General features: G+C 42.0%; 1 protein-coding gene across 5 annotated transcripts in view; it reads right to left on the bottom strand.

Annotated features, from left to right (window-relative positions):
- The window catches only part of GDA (guanine deaminase), a 60,568-nt gene that overhangs the window by 21,451 nt on the left and 16,102 nt on the right, over positions 1-23,015 (bottom strand). For all 5 annotated transcript variants that reach the window (XR_014516945.1, XR_014516946.1, XM_083464962.1 and 2 more), the window contains exons 3-8: positions 22,404-22,575; positions 7,052-7,139; positions 6,630-6,735; positions 4,314-4,341; positions 2,921-3,028; positions 1,223-1,330 (exon numbers count right to left, since the gene is read on the bottom strand). Coding sequence is in view for 3 of the 5 variants with exons in the window: in XM_083464962.1 (XP_083321088.1) it covers positions 1,223-1,330; positions 2,921-3,028; positions 4,314-4,341; positions 6,630-6,735; positions 7,052-7,139; positions 22,404-22,575 (610 nt within the window). In the remaining 2 variants the exon portion in view is untranslated. The remainder of the gene's footprint in view (positions 1-1,222; positions 1,331-2,920; positions 3,029-4,313; positions 4,342-6,629; positions 6,736-7,051; positions 7,140-22,403; positions 22,576-23,015) is intronic.

Below are 23,015 nucleotides of genomic sequence, written 5' to 3'. Positions count from 1 at the left end.
GAAGCATTGTGCTTAAATTTGAATCTCATTAATGTGATTAATGCTGTGTATACAATCTGCTAATTGACACTAAGTCAGCTAATAAAATGCTATGCAAATCTTAAAATCCAAAGGGAGAATTTCAAAGACAAATGAGACATATTCCCTGAAGATTTTCAGAGGCAACTGAAAATGCCTTGCGTGTCTTTGAAAAATCTCCCTCACAAGTGTAATTGAAAAACCTAAGTTTGCCTCAAAGTCAAGTTTATTAATTTCAGAGTGCTTCTGCGAGGAAACAGTCACAAAGAAAACTGTCTGAAAAACCTGGGGATTCACACTGCTTGAATTCAAATGCAGACAAGTGTGTTTGTTTGTTTGTTTGTTTGTTTGTTTGTTTGTGTGTGTATCTGTGTGTGTTCCTCCACCTTTTAATCTGTGGGAATTTGCTAGGGTTGCCTTATTTTAAAGAGCCAAAAAGAGGAGACACACACATGTAAGCGCCCCTCCAAGCAGCCAGCGGCCATGACGCTTTGCGACTCCCCATCACCACCCCATAAGGGGCCTCAGGCTATGTTATGGAGCATTGTGACCAAAGCAAAGTGGACAGAGGTGCCTCAAACTCTTCTCCTTAACCCACACGCCCAAGACCCTGCCGCAGCCACCCTCCTCCCAGGTCTTGCCCAGGCAGCTGGTGGAGGAGAGCTGGCGGGGAGAGAGGGAGGCTGGGCAGCAGAGGCGCATGGAGGAGACACATCAAACACCTCCTCACACTGCCCAACCGTGAGCAAGGGCGCACATACACCTTTCTCTGTCTCTCACCTCTGAGAGGCCTTGTGCCCCCCCTTCACTGCTGCTTCCCTCTCTCCTTCTCTCTCTCCTCACAAACCTGGCTCCTGCCTCAACGCTGCCCACCATTGGGGGCAAGTGAGAGGGAGAAGGGCTGCCTGCGGCCCTGATCTCAGGGAAGAGAGCCTCCTGGTGCTGGAGCGGGCGGACCCATGCTCGTTTTTCTTGGTGCCCACCACCCCGGAACAGGAGCCAAGCGCCCTGACGGCGGGCTTCCCTTCCCAAAGTAGATCTCCTTCTGGCACTTGGGCATGGCGGCAGCAGCAAGCACTCACTCACCACAATGGAGGGTGGCAGCAGCAGCAGCCATAAGAGAGCCAGGACTCTGTCTGCTAGAAACCCCACCAAATGCCTCCTCCCCAATGACATATCTAAGTATTCTGCAAAAACACTCTACCTTGTTTGTAAGAAGATTGTTTTTATCATATAACTCTGTATAGTTTTGATAAGCAGGGAATAATTTTTCTACGAGTTTCATTTCTCCTTCACTCTCGCTTATGTGACTCTGTAAGGAGAAATGGGGTTACAATGGTCAGCATTTCAATATATGGTTAGCCTGAACGAAAAGACACCATAACTCCCCACTCCAAACAAGTGTGTAATGGCTTTGATTCTACAGAGCACATCACTGTTAATTATGAATACCATCTTCCGTATTATCTTCCCAGGTGACAACATAAAGATATTCTAGTCAAGGGAGTAGCCAGCTTGCAAGGAAATGACACACTGCATATATTATAGATCTATATAAGTATCTGTGTCTCTATATAGATAGAGGCTCATTAGAGAGAGATTTGTGTGGTGGCAGGAGCACATAGCCTTGGAAAAAATATCAAGGAGGGGGGAAGAGGTCAAAGGCTCACAAAATAGTGATACGTTCTTTGGGAAGACGGGAAAGAGGGAAGAACGAACTAGCATTGATGGCTTTCAGCACTTCTTGATTTGTTTCCAGTGCTATTTTGTGCATGCTTACTCAGAAGTAAGTTCCACTGTGTTCAATAGGCCTTGCTCACAGACAGGAGTGGCAGAGGTGTGGCAACTTTCTCCTGAGAGTGGAATGGCTGCTGCTTACTGACCACAGCAGAGATCAGGTCTGTGTGGATGGCGTCTGCAGGGAGCCCATCTGGCACTCCTGTCAGTGCATCTGTGCAACCCTTAGCTTGCTACTGCCTCACCTCTCCCTGACTTGGTAAGCAGCAGCAACTGGGGCTCCATCCCACCAGACAAGCCACTCTCGCTCACAAATACAGCATGAAGAACCGCAGCTTTTGTTCCATTTTGAAGGACTCTGTGGAGTATGCATAGCCCCCAAAATGGTTTAAATGTTCATAAAATGGGATTGGAGGGGAAGTGTGTGTTGATCATTACAAATGATGTCATGGGCACTGATCATTAGGTCTGTGACACCTGAAAAACCACATTTCACACAGCATTACAAATTGCAATAGGTGTGCAAACAGAACCTATTTTCCTGGCACAATGTATTACTGTTCAGAGTGCTGGCAAAAGTTCCGCACAAAAAGCCAGATTGAGCCCCCAGCAATAATTAACCACACTGCACTTTTATTATATAATGAAATAGTTATAAATAATGGCTCCCATTCCTATTTAAGTACATTTGATTCTACAGTCAGACAAATGAAGGACATTGTAAGGGACAGTCGCATGGAAATTACATTAAAAATACTCTAAATACAAAGCTTCTTGCTGTTTCCTGATCGAAAGTTTGTGCGCATTGCAGAGCAAAAACTAAGCCTTCTTAGACAACTACCTCTTCAACTCCCCGGGGCAGATCTCTTGCCATAAGAAGGATTACTCAGCATGAAGCTGATCCTTATGAGCATGAAAAAAATTGCACTGGGTTTTCCATTTCCCATGCATATATCATGACTGCAGGGCCTGACATCAGGGCTGGTGGCCTAAACAGAGTTGGTGTTTCCTAAGCTACAGTAGGGTTGCCATATTTCAAGAAGTAAAAATCTGAACACAAAAGTTGTTAAGCTTTTTCTTGGGGGGGGGGGGATAGCCCAAAAAGTTGTCATTTGAAATTGCTGCATAGATGAGTTTTCACTAAATATGATAGCAAAAAACTTACCTGCACATGAAGGTCGTGAATCTTTGCCAGCTTACCAAGGCTATTAAGCAGTTCCTCTGTGCAGGATGGTCCAAAGCGGGGCGTTACTATGGGGTGAACCCTTGGATACTGGGGAAGATGTCAAAGAAAGACAATAGACATTTGTGTATAACAGCATATTAAATATACCTATTCTTAGCTTGTTTCTTAGGCAAATTATTAAAAATGGGAACAAATAAAGCCTGTACAGATTACTTTTTCCAAGGCACACAGTTTATGTTCTGTTATGGCTAAACCACAATTTCAGATGGCAAAACAGTGACATCAGTTAGCAGGCACAAAGTGCTCAGCATGTGCAAATTCAGGCTACAACCCATCATTCTTTACAAGGAGCGTGATCCACATATGGCTTAGCTCCTTGCAGTCTCTCTGACTTCACGTTCCCCTCAGCCTGGCTCCAGGAATGGCAATGAGTCTGGAGTGGGGTTAAACAGAACTACAGTGGAACCTCAGTTTTCGAATGTAATCCGTTCCAGAAAACTGTTTGACTTCTGAAACATTTGAAAACCAAGGCGCAAAGGGTGGTCTGCAAATTTACAGAGAAAATTGAGAAAAATACAGTGGTACCTCAGTGGAAGCTGTTTGACTTCTGAGGCGTGTTTGAAAACAGAAGCATTTACTTCTGGGTTTTCGGCGTTCAAGTTCCAAAACGTTTGTCAATGAAGACGATCAAAAACTGAGGTACCACTGTATCCCTCTCCGTTTCACATGATTGGGACAGATCAGATAGATGGGTCTGTCTCCATCATGTCTAGTTCAGCTCAAGGGTGAGACGTGAATTCTGACAGGATCGCCATACCAGTGTCTGTGGTTACCTTGGCACCTGTAAGGGTTCCCCTGGCTTTCTCTTTCTTTCTTTCAAGCTCCTATCCCTCTTAGAAAGAAAGTAATAGGGCAAAATGTGCAGGTGCCTTCCAAATGATTTCTGTGAAATGAGGAGAATAGTGTTGTAACCTTGTGTATTTTTCCTGGTACTGAGGAATTCTCCCTGCTGCTATTAGACAGTAACAGCATCAGTGTGTGTGGGTGTGAAATCAGTAAAAATCAATGTTGTGTGATCTACACAGTCAGGATCAGGTAAGCCTAAAGTTGTCAGGGGTGGGCTGTCTCTCAATTTTTGTGTTTTGCCATGCTCCCCATGGCACCCATTTTGCGTTATGCCCTGCCCCACAGCGGCTATTTTGTGACCAGAATCCCCCAAACTTTGTCAAAATTCAAAATGTTAATGACCCCTACCATACAGCCTAACCTTTTACATAGGAAAACATCTTATCATTTACATAGAAATATGCATGCCCTGGGAGTACAACATGACCAGTTACTGTTCTGGGAAAGAAAAGGAAATTCTACTTACATTCTTGTCCAGTACTCCTCTAACAAACCTGAAAGGATTGGGGTAGGAAGTTAAAATATATAAAATATATATTCATCATCATCATCTAGATTTATCCGTCCTTTAATATGAGGTCGCAGGGTAAGTTACAACCATTTTTAAAATCAGCATTATATTTGTGCATGTCAGTCCCTCTGTGTTTCTGTATCAGGGGTGTACCTTGTATCTGTGCATTTTAACAAAATTCTGATCTGTTTCTGTATTGTCGTGTGTCCCCTCTGCTTTGATTTGTATTCTGGGTTCTGAGCATGTCTATATAAAACAAAGTGGTCCCCAATCACTATAATCACTATAATGGTGAATTTAAAAATGGTTACAACTCCCTTCCCTTTTGGCCAAAGTGGATGAATTTTACAGAAACACTGAGTCCCTCCAGAGTGGATTACACATCAACTCAATTTGCCTCATTATTCAGCTACAGGCAGGCTACACCCCCCCCCCCATTATGTGTACAAACAGAAAGATATTTTCATATGGATCGTTTGACAATGTGATCACACAGTTAATCATCACTTTTTCAGTGAGGTTAATAGGACTGTACAAATGTACAGCAGCTAAGGATTTTTATCTCAAATCTACACAAGCTGTTGGTAATTAACAGCAGACAAGTGGTCATTACTATGCTTCCTGTGACAACTAAATAGATAACATGTGAAATGAAGTGAAAACATAATTATATACTACAATGGCAGTATTTTTCTTTTAAAAAGTAAAAACTTAATTTTGGCTGTGTATCACAAACCTAAATGAATTCTATTTTTATTGCCTTATTTTTAGATGGCAAAATCGATGTTTCATTTACAATAGTTATGTCCACACAAAAATTAAGCTCTAATTTAAGATCTGTTTTTCATTCATTTCTTTGATACTGTCTACCTCCCCTGCATCTCCTTTAAATAACATTTATTTTCTTTTAAAGTATGTAGAAAAAATGAGAATTTCCTTGAAGGTTTATGAAGACAGGTTAATTAACTAAATAAGCAACATTAGCAGCAGTTTTTCTTTGATACTGTGGGTGAGTCACACACAAGTACAGCACATGTTGTAGCAGCTGTAAGAAAGCAGGTTCCTTATCAGCCACATGTATATTGGATGCCACTAAAAGTCATCCTAAATGTGGGCACTAGAAACATGCTCCTGCGCATGGCAGTTCCTGCACAGACATGAAGAAATTCCAAGGAGCCATTAGAGAAACGTCCCAATGTGGTGTACATTGGTACTGAGTCTCTCAGATGTACACATAAAACACATTGGCACTTTATTGCTAGGTTCAGTTAAGATGTTTAACAATATGCATATAAACTTTGGTTATTCAACACTTTTCGAATGAAGCTAAACATGATAGAGAAGTTCTGTCTGTGACCCCTATGTGTCTGTGATCCCTGCACTGCAGAGGGTTGGACCAGATTGCCCTTGAGGGTCCCTTCCAACTCTACAATCCTATGATTCTTTTTATCAGTTAGCACAATAGTCTGCCTTTTTTCCTTTTGGGCACAAGGGGCTGCGACAGGGGCAAGGAGGAATCCACTTGCACCTTAGATTTCAGCAACAATCAAACAAAAGTATGAACAATAAGACAGGTGCTGCCATCAGGATTCCAGTTTAAGGACACAACACAAAAGGGGAAGTATCTGAGAGGGTGGAGGGAAAGGAGGAGGAGGATGTGATGAAGAAACTCCAAAAGCAATATAAGAGGAACATATTTTTTTTAGCTTAAAATCTGTAAAGACAGAAGTATAAATAATCCTCAAAATCTTTTAAACTATCCAAAATATAGTTATGTATTTTATATATATTTACCATTTTATGTTCCAAAAACGTGACTCCAGTGACCCAAGATTTGCTAACAACATTACATGCACAATACTTAGATATTTAATACTATCCCCCCTTTGTTTTCAACAGGCTTCTTTTGATAACTCTCTTTGTAAACCGGATGCAAGCTAAATCCCTTCTCTTCTGATATATAATAAGCTGTTAAAAACATGGAAGACAGAAATAGACACCTTAGGCTTAAAAAAATTACAAGTGCATTTAAAAATATATTCAAGAAGAAATGTGTCTCTGTCGGTTTACTTCAAGGGTAAGCATTCTTAAGAATCTAACATGGTTATAAAAATAGCTGTAGCAGGATACTTAGATTCTGTGGTCATATTACAGCTCAATATTTATTTTTTAATCATGCCTTCTATTTAACTTTTAGAATCTATGTTTTACCTATTTCATTACTTTTAGAAAAATATGCTACCTAATTTGTACATGAAGAAAGTATTTTACCTTTCCGTCTCCTTGATTGATTCAGTGGTGGTCTCCTTGTACTCTTCAAAACTCTCATTGATGTCCATGCAAACTTTACCCACAAATGCCCTTTGGCCAAATTTATCTGTAAAGAACAAAACTCAAAACAATGCTTTCAATTCACAGTTCTGGCAAGCCTTTCTTTTTAAAACATACTAATAAAGCTCTCCTTGTAAACCCAGGCTGTGAGCTCTGATCTCCACAGCTAACCTGCAACCTTCATTTTGCTGAAGAAAAATAAGACGTGGTGTTTAGTCTCCATCGTGCTGTCTGCAAGCTTTTATAGAGAAATCACACCACCCATTGCGAGAGACGCCATATACAATCAGAGTGACACTTCATCAGATCCAGCAACCTAATTCTTATGTTATTTAAGTTGTAGAGAGCCATTATCATTTTACCTATAATATCAGCGAGAAGCAAAGAAGCATCTGTGTGAATTGTTCCAAAGTAGCAGGCTGTAGTTGTGCCATTCTTAAGCGTTCGCCTCTGTAAAAAAGAACTCTGTTTCAGTTATTTGCAGAAACAGTCCTGCAATGAATTCTAGACAAAGTTGTTTCAGCTGCAAATTTCAGGAGTCACCATAGACTACACAGATTTTTGTAATGTGCAAAAAAGTGGCCAGAGGCAACAGAAAAAAGAAAAGAAATGAGTTTATACATAATGGAAAAAATGTTTCTGTTATAGCATCTTCAACTCATTTTAAAAAGATTCCCTGTTTCTAACTTGCATGGTACATTTATAACGTTTCACCCATGTTTCTAAATTTCTACTTTGTGCTTGCTTTCCTCCCCTTGCCTTTCTCCTCCCTAGTATTCTAATTCTTTTTAAATATTTATTTAGTATAAAAAAGTGCAAGGTAATGTGCAAATTCCATTTCTTCTATCATTTCTCTATCTTAGCTTCTTCCGGGTTAGTGCCATCGGCAATGGCGGAGTTCCTCTGATCGAGAGGAATCCGCTCCGCGAGAATCGGGTCCTCCCGCCGCGGTGAAGGCGGGGACCCCTTAAAAATCCCAGGCAGAGGAAGCCTGGGAACGTGGGATTCGGCGGGCACCAAGAGCGCCTCCCCTACTCGCGGGGAAACCCTTTTTGGGGCTTCGGAGCGAAGTGGGGTGAGTGGCGCAGTGCTTCGAACTGATTGCTACTTTCACGGAGTAAAGCCGCGCAGCCGTTGCCGGAGAGCGCTGACTTTTTCCTGTGGACAATTGGATCTAAAAGTAACTACCCGTGAGTAAAGCGAAGATTTGGAGTTTTTAAAAGTTGAGGTAAGGTTCAAAACAGGAAGTCCGCCTTCCTTCTTTGTAAATATTCGGAAGCAAAATAGGCTGAAGCTAAAGCCTTGAAAGGACTGTTTTAAACGCATAAATTTCTAACACTAAGAGCAGTAATTCCCCCCCTTGGAAGCAGGAGAAGAGGGGGGGAGCTTTGGACAATATTTGCCTGCAAAAAGAGAGGAACAGAGGCTAAATTTCCATCACTCAGAACCTGGGATTAGGCTGTTATTAAGATCGCTGTATTTTGGAGCGCTGCACAGACTGTGAACAGTTCATTCACAGACTGTGAACAGTTCATTCACTGACAGCTAGTGAAACAAGAGTGATATATTGTTTCCATTATTCTTTCTGACTCAAAAGGAACTAAAGGAGTAAAAGAAACTGAGTAACAGTAACTGAGACCTGATACTAATTGCATTGGTGCAACTGTGGTTTTTTTTAAAGAAAAGTGACATTTTGGACTAATACAATATAACTAGTAGCTATTTCCCTCTAGAGGAGGGCTTGGAAATTGTTACAAGGATTGGAATTTTCCAATTTTAAAGATAAGACTCTGGGACTGTGGGAGTGACCTTGACAGGTGTAAGTGTGATGGCAGATGGAAAAGAAAAAACAGACCTGCTAATTCAAGACAAAACAACAAGGTCTGGGAAATCTTGGCAGCAGAGAAGAGCCTCTACATCTGGCCCCCCTGCTCCATCTGTGGCTGTATCAACGCAATCTAAACCAAAAGGAATTATTTCAGAAGAGGTTTTGGCACTTGCTTTGAATAGGATAAATGAATCATTGGAACAAATGAATAGAAAATTAGATCAAAATACACAAAGCATAAATCAAAATACAGAAAGTATAAATAGTTTGGGACAAAAAGTTAATTCAAACACAGAAGCTATTGAGAAATTAATTCAGGAGTCTAACTCAACTCGACAGATTGCAGAGGAGGCCAGGGAGAAGGTTGTAGCTGTGGAGGCGAAGGTAACTCAGCTGGAAACAGAGAGAGTTTCAGAACTAGAGAAGCAACTGGAGGACCATAGGTTGGTGCTTTCTATGATTGAACTCAAGGAAAAACAGACAAATTTGAGAATCAGAGCTGTACCTGAACTGGAAAAGGGCTCTCTGTCAAAGTTTCTCACGCAGGAATTTGTAGATTGTTGGAACGTGGATTTGGGAAAAGAGGAGTTCAAAATCGTGAGGGCTTTTAGACTTGGAAGAGGAGGGAAAAAGGAGAAGAACAGAATAAGAGACTGTTTGATTACCCTCCGTTCTAAAGAAGAGAGAGATAAAATTCTGAGCTGGCACTACGAGAAGTCTTTGGTAATACACCAGTCAAGAGTGGAAATATTTAAAGATATTCCAAAACATCTTCTGGACCTCAGGTATGACTTTGGAGATTTGGTTGGTCTGCTGAGAAGGAACAAAATCATTTTCAGGTGGGAATTCCCTCAAGGCCTATCCTTCAGCTTTAAAGGAAGGAAAATAAAAATAAAATCAGTAGATGATAAAATAAAGTTTCTGTCTAAATACGAAGAAGATTTGCAGAAGGGAATTGGAAAGGAGCCAGCAGCACTGGACAGAGGATCACTAGATAGAGGATCAGAGCTAAGAGCATTGGAGAAAAGGTCACCAACGTTGGATATATCGACATTATCTTTTGGATTGGACCCCCCAGCGAAAATCCCAACAACACCACCAACAGAAGAGGAGCAAGCATTGGGTGCAGTTGGGGGGACACCAAAGTAGCCATATGATGGCGCTGCAGGTCTTGAGTTGGAATGTTAATGGACTGAACTCCCCTGAAAGGAGGCGGAGAGTATTTCATTTATTAAAAAAGAACATTTGGACTTGATTTGATTACAAGAAACACATGTGATTAGGCTACACAGGAAGTTATTGATTAATAAAAGATTAGGCCAAGAATTTATTTCATCAGATAAAATTAAAAAAAGAGGAGTGGTCATTTATGCAAAGGAGAGCCTATCACCAAAATTTATATTTAAAGATGATCAAGGAAGATTTGTTGCAATTGAAATTCAATCGCAAGGAGAAAAATTTTTGATAGTAGGTATCTATGCACCAAATGAAGGAAAATCAGAATTTTTCAAGAAGTTACATGAGACTCTGATGGACTATTTGGATTATAATATGATTTTGATGGGAGATATGAATGGTGTGGTGTCTACAAATATGGACAAGGCACAGAGACAGGTAGTCACTAAGGATGGAAGATTACCAAAAACCTTCTTTGATATGACAGAAAACATGGATTTAGTTGATATTTGGAGAACAAAGAACCCCTTGGGAAGAGAGGGAACCTTCTTCTCTGAGGCTAAAATGACATGGACAAGAATTGACCAAATCTGGGTAACGAGAGGACTGGCTCCGAAAACTAGCAAAGTGGAAATTTGCCCCAAAATTTGCTCCGACCATAATGCCTGAAGATGGAAATGAAATTGACGCCTATTGGTTCTTTTAGATGGAGGATGAATGATACTCTGTTTAGGAGCGAAGAATTCACAAAGAAGGCCCAAAAAACTTTGAGAGACTATTTTGAGATAAATATGAACACTACTATGGAAAAAAGAGTAATTTGGGATGGAAGTAAAGCGGTTATGAGAGGATTTTTGATACAACAGAATGCAATCAAGAAGAGAATTCAAAATGAGAAAAAAGACAAAATTCTGGAAAAAATAAAGGAAGGAGAGAAGAAATTGAGAGTGAAACCAAAGTCGCAGGAGATTTTGAAAGAGATAAAATTATATCAAGTACAATATATGAAAATGATGAATCAGGAAATAGAATGGAAGATCAAACAGATGAGACAAAAGACATTTGAATCGGCAAATAAGTGTGGGAAATTGTTGGCATGGCAAATGAAAAAAAGACAAAAACTCAACACCGTCACGAATTTGGAAGTGGAAGGAAAGATTATACAGAACCCAGTGGAAATTAGAAAGTGCTTCCAGAGGTACTTCAAACAACTATATACACAGGAGAAACAGAAAGAAATGGACATTGATAAATTTTTGAAAAAGAATGGATTACAACAAATTTCCCAAGAAAATAAGCTAATGTTGAATTATAAAATAACAGAACAGGAAGTAGAAGGGGCTATCCAGAATATGCAATTGGGTAAATCCCCAGGGCCGGATGGACTGACTTCAAGATATTATAGATCTTTGAAAGAATGGTTAATACAACCTTTAAAGGAAGTCTGCAATGAAATATTGGAAGGGAAACAGGCACCAGAAGGAAGCTTACATCACACTTATACCGAAAACAGAGACTGAAAAGACACAGCTTAAGAACTACCGCCCCATATCATTGCTCAATGTGGATTATAAAATTTTTGCAGATATTTTGGCTAAAAGATTAAAAAAGGTGTTAGCAGAAGAAATTCATAAAGACCAAGCGGGCTTCCTCCCGGGCAGACACTTGTCTGATAACACGAGGAATATAATTAATATTTTAGAAAAATTACAAGTGAAGATTAATACTAAAACAGTTTTGATATTTGTGGATGCGGAGAAAGCCTTTGACAACATTTCTCGGAGTTTTATGAAGAAAAATTTATTGGGGATGGGGGTTGGTCAAGGCTTTGGAAACGGTATAGGTGCAATTTATTCAGAACAGAAGACTAAATTAATTGTAAATAATGTGGTGACAGAAGAATTTAAGATTGAGAAAGGAACACGACAAGGTTGCCCAATCTCTCCATTACTTTTTATATCGGTCCTAGAGGTTTTGTTAAATATGATTAGAAGGGACCAAACTGGTAAAAGGTATACAAGTGGGAGCTAAACAGTACAAATTGAAAGCATTTGCAGATGACCTGGTATTGACTTTACAGGAGCCAGAATCTAGTACCAAAAGAGTATTAGAACTGATTCAAGAATTTGGTCAGGTTGCAGGTTTTAAGTTGAATAAGACGAAAACTAAGGTTTTAGAGAAGAATCTAACTGAGATTGAGAGAGATAAGTTTCAGAAGGAGACAGGATTGACACTGGTCAAGAAAGTGAAATATTTAGGGGTTAACATGACTGCTAAGAATGTGAATTTATTTAAGCATAACTATGAAAAATGTTGGACTGAAGTGAAAAAGGATTTAGAAACACGGTCAAGTTTGAAGTTATCGTTGCTAGGCCGAATCGCTGTGATTAAAATGAATGTATTGCCAAGAATGCTGTTTTCATTTCAAACATTGCAAATTTTGGACAAAATGGACTGTTTCAAGAAGTGGCAGAGAGATATCTCTAGATTTGTCTGGCAGGGCAAGAAGCCTTGTAGAAAATTTAAGATATTACCGTATTTTTCGCTCTATAACACGCAGATTTTTGCTCCTAAAAAGGAAGGGGAAATGTCTGTGCGTGTTATGCAGCGAATGTGTGTCCCTGGAGCCGAAAAATGAGGCAAAAATCAAACCGCGCTTCAGGGAGAAGGGAGCTCCGTGAGAGAGGAAGTTGCAGCTTTCCTGCATTCTGCCTCAGGGTCTTACTGCCCACCCTGCTCTGTTTCGTTACTGTGTTTGCTCAAACGGAACTGTAGTAACGTTCCACTCGCCCACACTACCCCTCCATGACCTGACTCTGCTCTCCGGCCAATTCAGGCTTCTGGAATAGGTTGGCGAGGGAAGTTACTTTTTTCAAACACAGACTGAAATCACACCGGTAAGGCTGCCACCACTCCCTTTAGTTCAGGGGAACCCAAAGACACAATCCAGGGAGAAGAGTGTGTCCAATTAACCTGGCAGTCCCCCCTCCTTACAAGCTGCATCCACAGGCTTGCAGGCAGAAGTTCACTCGGTAAAGCGTGACTAAGCAGAAGGCTTGGATTTAGCTATTCCCCGGAAAAGGCACAAAACACCAACAGGTTCTAAATTAAAAGTTTATTTTAAAAGAATAACTGAAAACATGTGGAAAGACCACAGGCACATCTTGAGAGTCTTACAAACATGAAAACAATAACGTTATACATTATAACTAGCTTTACATACTCACACAAAAAGGAATACCCTTAGAGAAGAGAGAGTCCTTTCAAGCTGTTGCGTATTGGAGATAGTTGAGGATTTCCATTTCAAAAGGACGAAACGGCTGTTAAGGATGGAGATTACAGCCGGGCATCTTTGCGGATTGCAAAGCAATGGCATAGAGCAAGCAATGGCATCTAGCAACGAACAAAACATCCCTTGATCTTTTATCCACAATTCTGACTTTGCGTCGTAACTTTTGGCCAATCAAGAGTCTTAGTTTGATCAGCTCATTCTTTTGCAGCTGGGTCAGTTTTGGTTTGAACCCTTAATCAAAGAATCTTCCTCCCACCTGTGGAAATTAACCAGATCCCCAATTCTCAGCAATTTGAAAACAAACAACCTCCGGGAAGGAGGAAGAGATTCACACCCACAACCCAGGTGCCAAACCTTCCATTAATCAAGGACCCCTTTACTCCCATAAACCTCTCATGGCAAGGAGCCAGAAAGTCTGGGTTTTAAAGATACACAACTCCCTTTCCCAGGGTCCTTGCGGCTGATAGAATACCCACAAGGCCACATTCTTCTTCTTGACCAAGGAATGATTTTTCTAACAATGATAACTTTACTACACGCTCCCCCCTAGAGGGAATATAGGGTTAAGTCCCTTTATTCCATCCAGACTATTTTTACAATGAGGTAGGTTTTCTTGGATCAGGGGTCTTCAGCAGCTTTTAAACCACACACACTAATAGCACCCTCCCCTAATCCACTATTTACACAGTTCCAAGATAATTTCTCAGCGGAAGATGTTAACAGAGTATACATTCATGCTTCATGGAACAGATTGGTACATCCTAGAAAGGGTGTCAGCAACCACATTTTCTTTTCCAGGAAAATGAGTGACTTTAAACTGGAAGTCTTGCAAGGCCATACTCCACCTGGCCAATTTCTGGTTAGAGTTTTTTCCTCTTTCCAACCAACACAAAGGAGAGTGATCAGTCCGGACCTCAAAGGCAGTACCCCACAGATAGGGACGCAGTTTAGTTAGAGCCCAGACTAAAGCAAAGCACTCCTTCTCAATGGTAGAATAATTTTGTTCCCTGGTTATCAATTTCTTACTCAGATAAACCACGGGACGCCAATTTTTCTCTGAGTCTTCCTGCAACAAAACGGCACCCAATCCAGATTGACTAGCGTCCGTCTGTACTTTAAACGGCCGTCTCTGATCTGGGGCCAACATGACTTGATTGCTCACCAGTGCATGTTTCAACAAATCAAAGGCTCGTTGGCAATCCTCAGTCCACACTATCTTAACTGGCAAGGATTCCTTGCAAAGGTTGGTGAGAGGAGCTGCCAGAGTTGAGAAATGGTTGATGAAACGCCTGTAATAGTTTACCAACCCTATGAAGGACTGCACATCTTTTTTCACCACAGGGCGAGGCCACTCTTGAATACATTGTATCTTAGCCTCCAGAGTTTTGATGCTTCCAGACCCAACTCTAAATCCCAAATACACCACTTCTCCTCGAGCAAACTGGCATTTAGACATTTTTACAGTCAAGTTTGCTTCTTGTAACCGGGCCAAAACTCTCTGCAGGTGTTTAAGGTGTTCTGGCCATGATTCGGAAAAAACAGCTAGGTCATCCAAGTAAGCACAACAGAATTCACTCATGTCATGAATCAGGGAGTTAATCAACCTTTGGAAAGCTGCAGGAGCATTTCGCAATCCAAATGGTAGCACTTTAAACTGGTACAAGCCTATATGAGTAGTAAAGGCAGACTTTTCAGAAGCTTCAGGGGACAAAGGGATTTGCCGATATCCTTTGGTCAATTCCATAACTGTAATGAATTTCGCACACCCCAGCTTCTCAATCCTAAGTTCTTCCAATCCCTCCCATTTTCCTCTAAACATACCCAACAAATTTTGAACACAGGGATTGGGCAAAATGAAACTCCAAGCAAACCTGAAAATATTTTTGCTCTTAACATCATCATCCTGTTTCCTAGGACTGAAATCCTGTAAAAGACCCACCAAATTCACTTTCTTCTTGACACAACCATTTGCGTTACAAAACATCGTTTGAAACACAATAAACACATCAGCAGGGTCTTTAAAGTCCTTGAGCTGTGGGCAAAAAAGTTCTTTGTTAGCCACAACAGAAATAAACTCAGTCTCACAAGGTAGAGTTTCTTCAGCTTCCCGGCAACCTAGGAAAGAATGATCAAAAAACTCAAAAGTTCTTACAGCTGCTTGATTGGGTGGAGTTGACCCCCCTCCTTCTGTTTGCCTCTCAGCGTTTGGCTGACAGGAAACACTTGCATAGTTCACAGTTTGTGCTACTAGGGGGTTTTCTGCAAGCGGCTGTGCTGAAACTGCAGATCTCACAACATCTTTACCCAAAAGAAAACTTTCACTAACTTGGGGTCTAAGACCTGGATCAAAAGGTTCCCCCATACAACCCTTAGAGGTAAACAAATCAGCAGTTGCAGTTTGGGGAATTAAAGTTCCACAACCAGGATTACTCTTCTGGAAGTCAGGCTGGTTCCATGGAGACAAAACTGAGTCCTTTGGTAAAGTCACGGAAACAGAGTCCATACTTTGAAAAGAAGGCACAACAACTCGATGAACCCTGGGGATGACGTCAGACGCTGAGCAGGGCTCATTATCACAAGGAGTGGCAATACGTATCAAGCCAACCCTCCTCCCAACCAATTTCTCAGGTGTCACAGTCTCAACAGTCTCAGTAATTTTGGGAGTTATAGTATCAGGCGCCAACTTTCCACCCTTCCTATCCGGGACAAGATTTTCCACAACTTTTGCTTCTAAGGGGACACTTTGTAATTCATTGGGTAGGTTATCACAGTCAGTTCCCACCTTCTGACCCAAATCCCCCAGTTCAACAGAGGTATCAAAGTCCTTTTTAGGTTCCGCATCCAAGATTGGCAAGTCTCCCTCCCCTCCGGGTTTTCCATCCAACCCTGTCTCAGGCTCAACAGAGTCTGTCCCTGCCTGAATCGGGGTGGGGGCAGATGCTACAGTTACCGGATTCACCTTGGTTTGTTGTTGCAGGTAAACTTGAGATCCAAGGTCGTTCCCAACCAGAACGGGGCTTTTGCAAACTTGTGGGTCATGAACAATCACCAAATGGTTCCCACTATAGCCTTTGTATTTAAGGGGAACTATGGCTGTTGGCTGATAAATCTCCTCTACCCCATACGGACTAATTTTCAGAGGCTTTGCCTGCATCTGACTAGGCAGGACCAGGTCTCTAGATACGCTGGTGATATCTGAGCCAGAGTCTCGATAGGATTCCACGATAGTTTTATTGACTTCAATAGGGGCAGAAAACTCCAACTTCGCCCAGTTCACATGAGGGGTTTTGAAATTACTCCCCGCACTCACCGGACCCACATTAACAGCAGTTATTGGGACAGCAGGTGTTTCAGCTTTAGGCGTTGCCCCACCCTCCTGTAAAGCCAAACTCTGCTCCACTCCAGATTTTAGTTCCTCCTCCCAATCTTCCTCCGGCCGCTGGATCATCCGCACAGCGGGAGTAGACGTAAGGATATGGGGCTTTTTATCTCCCAACTGGGGACAAGCTGCTTTCACGTGTCCCGGCTTTTTACACAAAAAACACAGTCCAGACGCCGGGGACAGCTTCGGACGCTCTCCGCCTGTTGCAGCAAAATCTTTAGCAGGGATAGGAACACCTCGGCTGGGCTCCTTGATGGGGGGGGGCGGCTCTTCCGGACCCAATCATAGGTCTATTAGCATTGTTCCCCCCTCTTGCAGCCCAATGGGCCCGATTAACCCTGAAAGTCTCGGCAAGGGAGGTAGCTTCCTCCAAAGTTCGTGGCTTTTGATCGGCAACCAGACTAGCAATTTCAGGGGACAGAGACCTCATCAACTGCTCAATTAACAGGAGCTGCTTGATATCCTTCGCATCCTGAGCCCCCTCGGCTGCAAGCCACAGTTCAAAATTCTGAGCCATCTTTGCAGAGAAAACGGCGATGTTATCAGTGAGCCCACCTTTCTCCACTTTCCGAAAAGCTTTTCTATATTGCTCAGGGTGTAAACCAAGCCGTCGCATAACTAGTCTTTTAAATTTCTCATAGTCACTTTGATCCTCTTGGGAGAGAGTCCCCATTAATTCTGCCAAATCCCCACAAACCAGGGAACGCAACACCAACATGTACAGTTCTGGTGCAACCCCCATGTCTTTGCAAGTTTTCTCAAAAAGATTTAGGTAACACAGTACATCAGTGGGAGGTTGGTACTTTTGAAACACCCTCCAATTGAGGTTATTTAAAGTCAGTCCTGGAGGGGACGGCTGTTGCTGGTTTCCCCCCCGCACAGAGACAGGCTCATACCTTGGATCTCTACTGGGCGGCAACCACCCATCCGGGCGTCGCGGTTCTGCCGCTGTTGCATATTCACGCTGCGGTCTCCGGTAAAACTCCTCCTCTTCATCCACATACCGACGCACCGGCACGTGAAGCGGTTGAGCATTGACGGGGGAGTAAATCTTTCCCGGGCTAAACGAAGGCTGTCCCACCTTCCTGCGCACGTCCGGCGCATACGCCGCTCGGCCATAGCCCTGCTCCGTCACTTCAGGTTGTTGCCGTGGCAAACTTGGAAAATCATACGCCATCCTCTGGTCGTATCGTGGTGCTAGACGAATAGCCTCACCGACTTTTGGACACTTTTCTCTGGAACGGAATCCACCGTCCACTGGATCACGAATCCATTCCACATCAAGTCCCTCCGAGAAATCCATCTCCCTGGACTCTGTGTAAACAGGAAATTTTTCCCTAGGACGTGCAGAAGCTGCCTCTACTTGCACCTCCTTACGAGGAGTTTGGGGTTGGCACTCCAGCGCAGCCCTCCCTCCTTCCACATGGCAGGTCTTTTGCTGACCCCTCCGAATCGTCTCTGGGATGCTGGAATCCACCAACTCCTCTTGGGACCCATCGGAAAACCAGGACGCGGACTTTTCACTAGGACTCGGAGTCCTGATGGGGTTGGTTTCCACCGGTAGGGAACTAGCTCCTCCTACTACCCCCCATTCATCAATAGTTCTCAAAGATTGTTGTCCAGTTGCTAAAGAATCTTCCATCCTAACTATCTATCCAAAATAATAAACCGTTTGTAAGCCACAAAAGATACGTGCCAAAATATTTTTTAAAACGTTACAGTGCTTTTCCGCAGGGAAGTTCCAGATCCCACCAAGCTGCCAACATGTAGTAACGTTCCACTCGCCCACGCTACCCCTCCATGACCTGACTCTGCTCTCCGGCCAATTCAGGTTTCTGGAATAGGTTGGCGAGGGAAGTTACTTTTTTCAAACACAGACTGAAATCACACCGGTAAGGCTGCCACCACTCCCTTTAGTTCAGGGGAACCCAAAGACACAATCCAGGGAGAAGAGTGTGTCCAATTAACCTGGCAGTCCCCCCTCCTTACAAGCTGCATCCACAGGCTTGCAGGCAGAAGTTCACTCGGTAAAGCGTGACTAAGCAGAAGGCTTGGATTTAGCTATTCCCCGGAAAAGGCACAAAACACCAACAGGTTCTAAATTAAAAGTTTATTTTAAAAGAATAACTGAAAACATGTGGAAAGACCACAGGCACATCTTGAGAGTCTTACAAACATGAAAACAATAACGTTATACATTATAACTAGCTTTACATACTCACACAAAAAGGAATACCCTTAGAGAAGAGAGAGTCCTTTCAAGCTGTTGCGTATTGGAGATAGTTGAGGATTTCCATTTCAAAAGGACGAAACGGCTGTTAAGGATGGAGATTACAGCCGGGCATCTTTGCGGATTGCAAAGCAATGGCATAGAGCAAGCAATGGCATCTAGCAACGAACAAAACATCCCTTGATCTTTTATCCACAATTCTGACTTTGCGTCGTAACTTTTGGCCAATCAAGAGTCTTAGTTTGATCAGCTCATTCTTTTGCAGCTGGGTCAGTTTTGGTTTGAACCCTTAATCAAAGAATCTTCCTCCCACCTGTGGAAATTAACCAGATCCCCAATTCTCAGCAATTTGAAAACAAACAACCTCCGGGAAGGAGGAAGAGATTCACACCCACAACCCAGGTGCCAAACCTTCCATTAATCAAGGACCCCTTTACTCCCATAAACCTCTCATGGCAAGGAGCCAGAAAGTCTGGGTTTTAAAGATACACAACTCCCTTTCCCAGGGTCCTTGCGGCTGATAGAATACCCACAAGGCCACATTCTTCTTCTTGACCAAGGAATGATTTTTCTAACAATGATAACTTTACTACAGGAACAAAGAGCAGGGAAAGCCCCTCCCCTCCAGGCAAGAAGAGAGGAAAGGAAAGGAAAGGATCGTCCTTCCTTCTATCCTCTCCCTGCTCCGGAGGGAACAATGTTTGTGAAGGGAAGAGAGATTACAGGTTCGGCTTAAAATTCTGATTTGACTTCCTGCTTTTTGTTTTTGGAGACACACAGCATTCAAATATGCTTTCTTCCATTTAAAAGGATGAAATCCTTAAACAGTGTTTTGCCTGTAAATTCATGCGATCTGGAAGATTACAGTGTCTGTACCTCTTAAGGGATGGCAAAGCTTAGGTTTCGCTGCTAAATAGTTCTTAATGCAGTTAAAATGCTTTCTTCTGTCATGCTGGTGGGAGGGAGAGGGAGAGAGAGAGAGAGAGAGAGAGAGAGAGCGCGCGCGCACGCTGGCTGGCTTGGGTGGGTGGGTGGGGGGAAACTTTTGCCTTCCTTTCCTCACGTTATAGCCCTCTCCTGCATTCTTAGCCTTCTGTGTTTTTCCTTCCCTCCCCACTTAAAATGTGGTTACAAAGCATGGATCCACATGGATCCTCAGGATCTTTGCATTGGGTCAGCCAAAATTCACCATCAGAGCACATAGCATGTCCATGGCTACAGCCTGTCCCCCCAAAAAAAAATCACGCACCCACTGTTGCCTGGGGCTGCAATGGTGCAAAAACGTGGTTACAAAGCATGGATCCACATGGATCCTCAGGATCTTTGCATTGGGTCAGCCAAAATTCACCATCAGAGCACATAGCATGTCCATGGCTACAGCCTGTCCCCCCCCAAAAAAATCACGCACCCACTGTTGCCTGGGGCTGCAATGGTGCAAAAACGTGGTTACAAAGCATGGATCCACATGGATCCTCAGGATCTTTGCATTGGGTCACCCCAAATTCACCATCAGATCACATGTCTGTGGCCACAGCATGAAGCACAAAAATGATACGTCCACTGTTTCATTCAGAATATTTTTTCCCTTGTTTTCCTCCTCTAAAAACGATGTGCGTGTTATGGTCAGGTGCGTGTTATAGAGCGAAAAATACGGTAACTGATGCTAAAGAAAGAGGTGGATTTGCCCTGCCGGACCTTAAAATTTATTACGAATCAGCCGACGTGTTGGATTTGGAAGGTTTTAATAATGTATAATGTGTCAGGAAAGCACTGTTTAATGTCTGGATAAGATACAAATATCTGTTAGAAAATAAAACCCCGAGATGGCTGTCACCAATGGAAGCAAAGGCTCAGAAAAAACTCAATATGGAGGCCAAATGGCCGAAGTATTGGGAAATTCTGGAGCAAGAGGGAGATAGACTAAAACTGCAGAGTTTTGAAAAATTAAAAAATAGAGTGCGAGATTGGCTTCATTATTATCAAATAATGGAGGCATACAATATGGACAAAAAATTAGGCTTCCAGGTAGAAAAATCAAAATTGGAAACAGAATTGTTAGACCCTAAAGTTAAGAATTTGTCAAGAATGTATAACTTGCTGTTGAAATGGAATACTCAAGATGAAACGGTGAAATCTGCTATGATTAAATGGGCACAAGATGTTGAACATAATATTATGATGGCTGACTGGGAACAGTTATGGACCACTGGTATGAAGTTTACGGCATGTAATGCCTTAAAAGAGAATTTAATGAAAATGATCTATAGGTGGTACATAACGCCAGTCAAGCTTGCAAAAATCTAACAAATGTTGGAAATGTGGGGAGCCTGAAGGTACATTCTTTCACCTTTTGTGGGCATGCCCAAAGATTAAGGCATTCTGGGAGATGATTTATAATGAAATGAAAAAGGTATTTAAATATACCTTTCTGAAGAAACCAGAGGCCTTTCTCCTGGGCATGGTCGGCCAATTGGTGCCAAAGAAGGATAGAACCTTTTTCATGTATGCCACAACAGCAGCAAGAATACTCATCACAAAGCACTGGAAGACACAAGATCTACCCACCAGGGAAGAATGGCAGATGAAGCTGATGGACTACATGGAACTGGCAGAAATGGCTGGCAGAATTCGAGACCAGGGAGAAGAGTTGGTGGAAGAAGATTGGAAAAAATTTAAAGTATATTTACAAAAATATAGTAAAATTAATGAATGTTAGAAGGATGTTGGAATGAAGTTACATGGTTTTAGCAGAAATGTTATTAAGAATTAAGTAAAAATGGGTTGTTAATGGGTCAAAGGGTAAAATTTAAGGTCAGATCAGGTTAAGGTAATTTATAGAACAAAAACTGAGAAAGATGGAAAGGATTTGTTGAAACAGCTAAATTGAATTAGAATACAAAAAAAGGGAGGTGTGAGGAGGTCGATGAAACAAGTAAATGAAAGATAAGGATATGGAAATACTGGATGTGTTTTTTAAATGTTTTTGTTTTTAAATGTTTTTGTTTTGTTTTTCCCTCATCGCTGTGCTGTATTGTTTTTTATTTTGTTTTTTATTGCTTTTTGATGTATTGTAACTTTTTAATCTCTCTTTTTTCTTTTTTTCTGTAATTGTTAAACTTTTGATAAATATCATTTTAAAAAAAATCTTAGCTTCTTCTTTTTTATCAGTCTGCTATTCCATTCTGTCTCCCCACTCCTTTTTTACTGCATTTAAAACAGTGTATCATAACATACAACATCATGTTGACACTTATATCACTGAATTTCATTTAGGCTTCATACTGACCACCACAAACGATTCCAACAATTGAGCCTTAGGTACTGCCTGAATAAAAACGCTTATTTCTGATAACATGTTCCACTGAAGATGGTAATATTCAAGCAACTTAACTAAGCCAAATTCTACCAGAGAAAGTGTACGTGTGTGTCTGCCCATGCACACACACACACACACACACACACACAACTGCACCTTGGGAACCAGTCACCCATCTGGGAAAGTGCCGCAGCTCACAGACAGAGCTCATGCTTCGTGTGCAAATATTCCCAGGCTCAATCTTTAGGTAAGACTAGGAAAGAGTTGTATCTCAAACCCTGGAAAGCTGCTGGCTTACTAGTTATTCAAGTTGCTAATGTTTTGTTTATAAATTGTTTATAAGCTAATGTTTGTCACCTACTGTACTTCTTATTGGAGTGTACATGTGGAACTCACAAGAGGATTAGGGAATCTAACGGGCTGCCTTTATTTCAGCATATCCACTTGAAAGGCATAAACTATCCTAACCCTCAAGACAGAACATACTTACCACCACTCTAGTGTACACCTCTTCCACAAAATCATTGTCTTTGAATTTGGCTTCTGTTGGGTAGGTATATTCCTTCAACCACTGCAAAAGAGGCAGATCGATTCGTGTTCCTGCAAAAGAATACTGTGGAGCATGGATGTGTGCATCAACCAAACCTGGCATGAAGAATTCACTGAGGAGAAAATGCATGAAAAAATAAGAAGAAAAACAGGTTTTAAAATATTATTCCCATAAGTATCTTAAGCCCTGGGTCTTAATAATATGCTTGTGGAACAATCCTCAGCTTAAGCACATAGTAAAAAACAACAACACAGCACATAAATATCAAATGTCACTTTTGAACAAAAGAGTAATTTCCATTTCACAAAGAACAATACAGACAAGTGTGGGGCTCTCAGTACATGGAGAGAGCACCCACTGGTTGCCCTACCATTTATTCACCTCAAGCAGAGCCTGAAAGCATCCAACCTGAACATGCACAGGCAATTGGGGACCCTGCATTTCTCCCTTCTCTCTTCATCAACACACTGATAACCCCACAAATGCCATTCGAAGAGGGCTAATATTTGTTTGTCTGTCACATTTGATAGCTCATTATTCAGTTACATTAGA

The sequence above is a fragment of the Podarcis liolepis genome (genome assembly GCF_965112155.1).
Source record: "Podarcis liolepis genome assembly, chromosome: 11".
Classification (NCBI taxonomy): domain Eukaryota; kingdom Metazoa; phylum Chordata; class Lepidosauria; order Squamata; family Lacertidae; genus Podarcis; species Podarcis liolepis.
Note: the sequence above shows the minus strand (reverse complement) of the source record. Positions and strands in the feature narration are given on the sequence as shown.